The sequence below is a fragment of the Merops nubicus genome, unplaced genomic scaffold, assembly GCF_000691845.1.
Source record: "Merops nubicus isolate BGI_N331 unplaced genomic scaffold, ASM69184v1 scaffold9200, whole genome shotgun sequence".
In the NCBI taxonomy this organism is placed as follows: Eukaryota; Metazoa; Chordata; class Aves; order Coraciiformes; family Meropidae; genus Merops; species Merops nubicus.
This window is the reverse complement of record NW_008584850.1, coordinates 1-9,729: the sequence shown is the minus strand read 5'-3', so window position 1 is coordinate 9,729 and position 9,729 is coordinate 1. Positions and strand designations below refer to the sequence as shown.

General features: G+C 45.9%; 1 protein-coding gene across 1 annotated transcript in view; it reads right to left on the bottom strand.

Annotated features, from left to right (window-relative positions):
• The window catches only part of LOC103778014 (ephrin type-A receptor 4-like), a 94,166-nt gene extending 84,700 nt beyond the window's left edge, over positions 1–9,466 (bottom strand). Inside the window, 2 exon segments of the mRNA XM_008945586.1 lie at positions 4,564–5,227; positions 9,405–9,466. Of these exon segments, the coding sequence (XP_008943834.1) occupies positions 4,564–5,209 (646 nt within the window). The 5' untranslated portion in view covers positions 5,210–5,227; positions 9,405–9,466.
• Between the last annotated feature and the right edge of the window lie 263 nt (positions 9,467–9,729).

Here is a 9,729-nt window from a genome sequence, read left to right as displayed (position 1 = left end):
CAGGAATTTTGACAGGAATTCAGAAGGAAGCAGTCCCAGCTTTTCTCCAAGGGCTACATGAAGGGACAATTGCTTGACAACTGTAGCTTGACTTCTGAGGGGGCCAGGGAGGAGAAAACCAACACAGAGCCCACAATGGCCTTTACATGGAGATTTTGAAACACACCAAGCAGTACAAAAACCACAGAGGGAGCAGCCTCCAGAAGAGCTATTGAGCTACATGAGACCATAACACAACGTAACCAAATCACTCCTTCAGCAGGGAAGGGAACCAACTAAATTTGGTTCAGACAGACTGTGTTTCAGTGCTGCTCCCAGGTCCCTCCTGTGAGCTTTCATCTTCTCAGCTCCTTTTAAAATGTAACATGTTGAGTCTGTGCATTTTTTTTTCCCCTGCCAAAAATAATCAACCTGGAAAGAAAAAAAATCCCTCTGAAATCTCAAATCTGCGCAGTCTTACTCACCCTTCTGATTACCCTTTTGTGCAGCCAGACTGTTCATCAGTGTTATTCTGACAAAAAAAAAAGTTGTCTAAGACTGAAATGGGAAAGCACACACAAATTACTTTGCTTCCCGCCCCTACAAAACCCACCATCCAAAAATCCTTATCACAGAAAAAAAAACATATCATTAGGCTGTACCCTTCTGATGTAAACTGAACTGCTGCTCTCAATGATCACAGCCACTCTTCAAAGCCTCCGAGATAAAAAGAATCTTATCATTCAAATTACTACTTCTTAGGGATGCTCTTATCAAAGTTTGAAGGAAAATTCTAAAAACAGCAGTGATAGGAAACTAGGACTGAGCCATATTTTACAAGACACTGGATTTTCTGCCAATTGGCCAATTCACAACTCGAAAAAGCAAGTGTAGATGAAGACAAAGCTGTTGGCTCTCATAACCTTTACAATATCACAGTAAAAATCTCAACTGTCTCGCATTTATACTAAATGGCAGGTCTAAAATTGAGATTTGTAATTTCACAGCATCAAAATCATCACAGATGGCTACAGTCTATTGCTTCTTTAATCTGTCTTTCCTCCCTTCCTGCTCGTTTTCCCCCCTGCTCCTTTGAGTTAAAAAGATACACGTTTTATCATAAGGAAATCATAGCTAAAGCCAAACCACATTATATTAACGTGTAACAAAACAATTTACATAACAATGATGCAGACAAGCAAAGTTTACAATTACTTTATGTCTCAACTTTGCCCTAAAGCACTAATTAGCTTAGCCTTGAGATGTGCTACTAGTTGGGAGAGTCCTGTTCCATCCACAATCTTCCACATTTATGCTCTCCTAAATAGGTGGCCATTACCACAGGAAGTTTGGGGGAGAATAATAAGGAAAAAAAATAGCACAGCAGCAAGTGAAGGAGTTTTTTAGCATCAAGTTCACAGCTACAAACTCAGCTGTAAGCAAAGGTTTTCTTCAAAGGTAGTGCTCACCTAGTATTTCTACTCTGAGGACCAGCTTTGTGGAGCCACTCCTGTGACAGATCTGTGAAGTTTCCCAAATAAAAGTGGGCTAAATACCCATCTCTTTTCCCTTCCCGCCCTGGGGTTTTGCATATGCAAATGGATGTTCAGTAAGACAATTATCATCAATAAAGTCAGCTGGAAAAAAAAATAGCAGTCAGAGGAAGGACAGTTTTTTTGCCAGCATATTCAAACACCTCCATACCACCAACACAATTGCTGAAGGTCAGAGAGTCATTAACTCCCATCCCAGGAAGCACTTTAGATGTGAGGCAGCTTCCCATTACGCTTCCCACACACACATCAGAAATTAAGCAAAGGCAGCTCAAGGAGAACGTATTATCTAAAAAATCAGAAGGTTAAGTGAACTTGAAGCAACTTTTAGGGCACCCCGAGCAGCAGCTGGTCCGTCCCAGCCCCATGTGGCAGGGAGCAGGTCCCAGGAGAGGACAGAGGCTCCGACATCTTCCGTGGGTCTCTCAACAAGTGCAAAGCCCCGATCCGCTGGCCTAAACTATTCCTTCCCACCGAGCTTTTGTCAAACACTTAAGATCTTAATCAATCCTAACTCTGACCCTGGGATCACAGGGGAAGATGGATGAGGAAGCAGACAACCTCTGACCTTTCCTTGTATTTGTCCTGCCACAGTCAACCTATTGAAAAACAATTGAGGTGGAACCTGCTCACCAGCTCCAGTCCTAGCCTGGCACCCTTTTACAGCCACTGCCAACTCAAAGTCTCTTCCCCCTGCCTCCCAATCCTCTGTACCAAAACCACAGGAAGCCTCCTCACTTCATCCTCCTCCTCCTCCCCTCCAAAGACCTGCTGGGGCAGAACGTTTGCTGAACTATGAAGTTAAGTGAGGAAAGAAAAGGGGAAACCTCATTCAGCAGTGTCAAAGGCCAAAGTGCTTCAACAGCCTTGTTGGAAACCAGAGAGCAAGCTGCAGAGCGCTGGTAAACTTCATGAGCTCATGAAGAGGAGCTTCCTGGTAAGCTGTTCTGGCTGGAGAATGGCAAATGTGAGAAAGGAAACCACAAATAACCGCTGATGAAATGGGTTTAGCGCTTTCAAATTACATGCTGGCTCAAATCCTCTCCAGATGACTAGTGCAGGCCAACTTCACCCTGGAGAACCCAAGACACAGAGCATTTCCATCTCCTTTGTAAACACGGCACCACTTGATCTTCCTTTTACTTGGGAAAAAGGGATTTGGGTTTCCTGAGCCCAGGGTTCCCCGCGGGCTGCCGAGAGCCGGTGCGGAAGCCGACATTTCATCCCCAAGGTCTAGTCCCACACCACAAAAATAAACTAGAAAAGCATCCTGCTATCACCACTGCCCACCAGCAAAACCTCAAGAGATTCTCCTCAAACAACACAGGATTTGTTAGGCAATTAGCTCATCACGTCTGGGCCACTGATGCTGAAAAATGGTAGACCCGTGTCAGTCGGAGTGACCCAGTACTGACCTAATAGGTCTTTAGGAGAAGGCGGAATAATCTCCACACAATAAACCCAGATGCTTTTCTCCCACTCATTCCCTTCCTCCTCTCACAACCCAACCTGTAAAGGTGTGGAGAAGCTTTGCCCAGAAGTTATCAAGCTCTTAGGAAGCTACAGCATCTCCCCAGCAGCACCCAGCCCCAGGTTCACATGTTTAATGATACACAGATTTTCGCGTTTCCATCTCACAGGGTTAAAAAAAAAAACCCAGAGGAATTCACCCCAGACAGGCTGCCCTGTCAGCATGCTGCTCATCTTCCAGGTCTCTCTACAGCCCATGGTTATTTTGGTGCCAATATGGCACACTTGTGGTTTTGCTTTATGGAAAAAGCTTCAGAAATTAAGGCTGAAGTTTATACTTAGTGCTTCTTCCTGCCAAAGCTTAATTTCAACGCATAATAACAAGCTTCACGTGGACTGTAAATTATCATTTAAAAGAAATCAAGTAGGACACTCAAAGACACTGTTCTCTTCAGAGTCTAGCAGAAAAGCAAGCAGTCACTTGCTGTGCAAGTTCTCAGTCTTGAGACCAAAAAATAAAATTTAAAAAAGAAAAATCACCTAGTGAAAAAACCCACACCAAGATGTGAAGCAAAGTCGTCTGGCTCCCAAGACCCTTCTCCAGAAACGTGGTTCCAAACCCACTCTGGAGTTGAGCACCTTCAGTTCAGCACCCAGCAAAATTAAGCCCGATGACCTGTGCAAGATTCCATTTAAGTTTGATTTTAATTGAAGCTTACATGAGCAAGAGCTTATAAATAAAATACCTTTAGCCTCATATTCTAAACTCCCTTCTCTCCTGCCCTAACCTTTTACAACTTCTTTTTTTTCCAGTAAGGGGAGGGGAAGAGAACGTACGTACTGAGCTTTCTTCTTTTTAGGATAATCTCTCTTTTATCCAGACTTTAATCCCTAATTCTGCAGCACACAGGATGGTGTGTGTGGGAGGGTGGGGTGGGGACTTTTAGCATTTCTAAGAGTATCCTAGCACCTCTATTATTAAGCTGACAATAGAGACCCTCTGAGAAATGAAAATATTTAACAAAGGCAGCAGTGTCAGATATCAAAGGGTATTTAGTGCTAAAAAATTTGCAACAAGTAAAACACCAAAGACTTCCCTTTCCCAAAGCGGGAAAGTAATCCAGCTAAAACTCCTGCTCGCCCCCAGCCCCGACTGGTTCTTATCCCCCTGCATTATCCAAAGGAGACTTTGCCAGAATTTCCTGTGCTTAACAAAAGTTTGCCTCAGACAGGCCTTGAATGATTTGTCTCTCGAAGCGACGGCCGCTCGACTGCGCCGTGTTGCAGCCACTCGCGTTTCGGTGCCCATCGTGAGCCAATTCAAATTTAGGCGCCTGCTAGGAAGCGTGTTTTGCCTTCTGCCTCTTATGGCAGTAGCATTTGTTTGCTAGTTCTTAGCCTTGCCACCTGGAGCCGTTGGGCTTCTTCATTAAACCCCTCTGTCCCACCACATCCCACAGGGGCTGCTAATTACTGGCTTCACTCCATGTACTCTCATCGCCGATTCAATTACGCATTCACAACTGAGCCCTAACGAAGAGCACAATATGGCTCGTCCTACCTTGGCATTCACCGTTGCGTTCCTCGTAGCCAGCGTTGCACAGACAGTTGCCAATGGGCACCAGCCATTCGCCATCTGCCCCGCAGTACATTTTTGGCACATCCTTCTCTTCCGAGTTGTTGACGCAGGAGCCGCGCACCTCCACCAGCGAGGAGGTATCGGCCCCGGTAATGGTGTCCGGAAACTGCGCCAGGTTTCGCACCGTCAACGGGCACTTCTTATAGAAGACACGAACAGACACCAAAGCGATGCAGGCCCCGACGTCCTGAAAAGCCAAGTAAAACCCCTTCTTGCTGAGCGGCCCCACATCCCGTATCTCCGTGTTCAGCTTCATGATCCTGTCACCAATGTCCACCTGGGTGAAGCTCTCGTCAGCAGCGATGGTGTCGATCTTGGCAAACTGGCTTTCTCGAATAAAACGCTCCTTATCGTTGTTTGATTCGTAGTAATAAAGGTTGAAAGTCTCTTTGCAAGTTCCCATGACACCTGGCAGGCTGTTGCAGTCTCTTAGAGTGAACTTGATTTCAATATATACCCTCTGAGCCCCCTCACGGGGAATCCAATCAGTTCGTAACCAGTTATTCTGACTGGGCTCCATCACGTTGCAGACTTGATAGGTGCGGATTGGAGTGTTCTTCTCATCCATAATGCTCACTTCCTCCCACTGCAAAGAGGGAAAGGGGAGGAAAAGCACATCAGCGTTAAGAGGAACAACAGAGCTTCACAGCTCTGCACAGAGCCCACCCTGTCCGTGGGAACAGCCAACAGTGAGACCGCAGGACTTGGTCACACAGAAAACCTGGGGCAGAGGGAGCAGCATCCACGTTTTTGGCATCACTACCATTAATTTGAACTCTTAAGCCACTCATTATTTCTTCGAGCTGCCAACTGCTCTCTTGGGCTAGCAACATCCCAGACACAGCAAATAGTCTTTACTTTGAAGGTGGGCGGAAGCAGCTGCCTACAAGAGACACAGGTCCTTGCCTTGGGTGGCACACAGAGATGGAATGACAGGTAAGGAGACAACATTAGTCCACCAGCAACACACTGGCATAACCTTCCTCTCCAAACGAAGTTTCATATTAGTGGGAAGGTGGAAAAAGAAGGAATATTACACATCTTGTCCTAGAGCAAAGGTCAAGAAATACCTACGTTCATATGCCCAAAAACGTTAGCAGGGAGGGTAAGTACTGAAGGATCAAGGTAGCAGCATGCTCCAAAACTCTTACACCCCTCAAACTAAGTCCAGGCATCTTCAGAAGTGCCAAACTAACAGGTAGCGCAATGACGAAACAACTGCACACCCAGTCCAGGGAAGGTGTGGGGAGAAGAGCTCTGCCCCCAATTCAGCAGTTCAGCGTGATGAAAAGGAAAGCATGCACAATAGCTCTGAAAATATTTAGTTTAAGGATTAGAAGACAGAAGAAAGTTTATCACAGTGTTGTCCTGGCAGGGAGAGCTGAGGGAGTGGGGGCACTGGGGAGAGAGAGCTTTCCCGAATAAAACCACAGTGCTTCAGTATCAGAAAAATCCTTCTTAAAAACCCCAATATATTTGATAACTGCATACTGTCTGGGTCTGCAGGCGATACAATGAAGCACATAAAATTATCCCTGGAAAATAGCAGTAACTTTAAAGAGACTTCCCAGAAGTGCTTTTCAGAACCACCGAAGCCGTGGCTTTGATAAACAGAAGCCTTCTTAACGTTAAGGGGCTTCTTGCATAATAACCTGCATTCTTCTCACAAGGATTGCTCTTATGCAAGTGATTTTCACTTAAAAAGATTCCAGCTTAGCTGAATCCGTTTATAGAATGACAGTAGTTAGCACCATGAGTCACTAGGAGCAGCAAGAATAATATTTTATTCGCTGCCTAGAGATAACTGCAAATTAAAATGAAGGAAGGGGGGAAATCAATACTCAGCGTGTCACTCCTCCTCACAAAAAAACCCCGAGAAAAATAAATCTTAAAAAAGTCATCTATCAATGTAAAGCCTAACGTGGTGTTAGCCAGAAGACAGAGTTGTTTAATTCACAGCTGCCACAGAGCTAGTTCAGTGTTACAATATTGTCTTTGTGATCCATCACTTTCCATCCCGCTTATCTTCAGGCCGTCGACGCTACCTGCATTGTGTGTGCCACACGAGAGGGGAAGCAGCAGAGGGAAATAATACTTGTTGACGGGATTTCCTTTAGTGCACTCGCACAAAGGAGGGTGCTGCTGGGGGATTCAATGCCGAGACCACCGAGGTCAGCGGACAGACCGCAGCCAAACCCCGCCGCTTTCGGGTCGGGTTCTCCTGACAAATACACGGGGCTGGGCGGCTGCTTCTTCCCCAAAACCAAACCAAGCCCAAACACATCTCACTGCCTGAGCTGAAAATAACTACAGCTCCAAATTTCCAGCCACAGCAAACGATTTGTAACTCTGAGTTTGTGGTGAGAGCTGCAACTTTCTGCTTTCAAGCTGGAATTAACTTTTATAATTCAACTCTTCCCACGCTTTAATGACACGGAGTAAAACATTCTAGGCACAAAATCTGCTTTTCAGCTGTGAAATGCAAGAGTAAATCATTAATTACATTTATAATGCAATTCATTAACTACTCCAGGGCTACTATATATTTGATTACTGCTAGTTGCTGCTAAATGACTATGTTTATCTCCAGCCTTCTTTAGCCACGCAACCCTCACACCTCAGGAACTGGATGATACAGACCTATAAAAAACACTTTTTTTCTTAAACAGACACTAAGGAACACACAGTTAACGAAAGAACAGCACTGAAGGGCAGAATCTACCCTGGAAGACAGAGGAGTTTGTTTCTGCTGCTTGAAATAAATCTGCAGCACGTGAAGTTGAAATAAATGCTTTCCAAGCACTGCATCACAGAGACAGACCATGTACTCTTAAATTTTTCACTAGTGGCTTAAAAATAGAACACACGTATGTAGGTTCAGTGAAACAAGTCACGTCCACAGTAAGAGTACACATTTCCTTCTCAAGCTCATACGGAGCTCTCAGAGAAACCACGGGGAGAGGGGGAATCCAACAGCCATTAATAATACACAGCCGTCCTCCGAGCATCCATTCCACTGCTGACTTATTAAAACTTGTATTTTAGGTCCCGTTTTAATACCCAGCGTGGAGATCCCTCGGAGAGACGCATGAAAGCCCCCGTCTTATTAACTGACCTCTCCAGGGTCCGGGATTAAGGAGGAAGCCGGATTCTCAGCCAGATAGAGCTGTACCTTTCCACACTGTCAAAGGAGCAGGGCGAGCGCCTGCGAGGCACGGCCGGCGCTGCCAGAGGCCTGCCAATCACCGCCCCGCTCTTTGAAAACCCCACTTTCGGGGACAGCACAAGCCAGGACCGTAGTCAAGTTCACCCAGACCAACAATGGGGGAGCAAAACAATCCCCCATTCTCCCGTGTTATGGTTATTCAGAGCTTATGCATAATGCATCACCAGCCGAGCAAGCGCGGATTCCTTCCACTCGCCGCTGTTTCCTTAGCTCTGCTCCTCCTCGTTACGAGTGGGAACGCACACAAAAAAGGACATTTGTAGGTCTGCTCGAGAATCCAGTGCTTTGTTCTGCACAGGCCCTGATCTTTCAGCACTTTTAGTTTTCAACCTCTTTGACTTAGTTACTTCTGCTCAGACTTACTAAGCTGCTTTACTCATTTAATAGCACAAGGATTTGAGGTGGGTTTGGTTTTTTTATATATTAATGTTCAGTGTGCATTGCTGGCATTTTTCTTAAATTGTTCTCTTTAAGAAAGAAAAAGCCTTCCTAATTGCTTATTAAAAAAAAAAAAAATAAAACCCCAAAAGATCCCAGGAAGTACTAATCTGCACCAACTCCAAAGCAGAGCGTTCTCAGGAGCTGCCCCCCAAGGCCCTGGGCACCCCACAGGATGGGGCACAGAGGAGGGAGCAGCAAGGTGCCCATCTACAAATATAAAGGTAAACTAATAAAAGACATTTTGCCTGCAGCTCTCTAAGCAAAGGGGCTCTAAGCCCCAGCGATGGATGTGTGGATCTCTTAGTGTCATCACATCAGCAGCAGGCAGCAAATTCAAGAAATCTTCTCTTAAAATTGTCTCTTTGGGAAGCACATAGAAAGAAACTCCAAGGAGTCACCATCGAGAACAAGGAGCTTCAGTTTATCTGTTCAGAGACCCAGATGTATGCTGTTTACACCCTGAAAATGGTCCGTCTTGTATATTGATCCCTAGTCCTTCATCCAGAAATAGAACAGCAGTCGTCCTGAACATCTCCCAGCTGAGAAGGCCCACAGATATAATAATTACAGTCAAGAATGCCAGTCCAGTCGCCAGCTCACATTTCTTGTCGGAATTTCAGTTTTAAATAGGCAGCTAAGCCCGTGCCTCAACCAATCTCCTAATTCTGAAACCTCTTTTCTGCCCTTTTGGTTTCCACTTCTTCCATGACAGAGCTATCCGAAGGGAGTATAGAGTTTCTCCAACAAAGAGTAATTCAGTCGGTAAGCCAAGGAAGAAATCTGACCTCCTCGCCACAATCAACAATAATCGAGCCATTAGGACTCTCTGAAAGTTACTAATCACCCCCTTTAGCCTTTTGATCAGATAGCGGTTTAAAACTTACCCCTCCTTCCAGGGGACTTGCTATCCACCCCAGCTCTCCCTGAACCGATCTGGAATCCAGCAAGGTAACTGCAGAAAGGGACAAATAAAAAGAGAATTTCAATCCCAGCTGCCACAAGGCAATATTAAACCAAACCGTCCCGGGGAGCGTTTCACACATGCGGGGAGATCGCCCCCTTTAGCCTTTTGATCAGATAGCGGTTTAAAACTTACCCCTCCTTCCAGGGGACTTGCTATCCACCCCAGCTCTCCCTGAACCGATCTGGAATCCAGCAAGGTAACTGCAGAAAGGGACAAATAAAAAGAGAATTTCAACCCCAGCTGCCACAAGGCAATATTAAACCAAACCGTCCCGGGGAGCGTTTCACACATGCGGGGAGCACAACCGCAGCCCCCTCCATGTTGAATTGTTATTGCCGACCGCGCCGGTGCTTTCAATAAGCTGAAACTCGCTGGTTTCGGGCGAGGGAACGGCGCGTTCGTTCCTCGGGGTGAACTCCCGCGGCAGCCCGGGCAGGAGGCACCGGGAGCTGCCGGC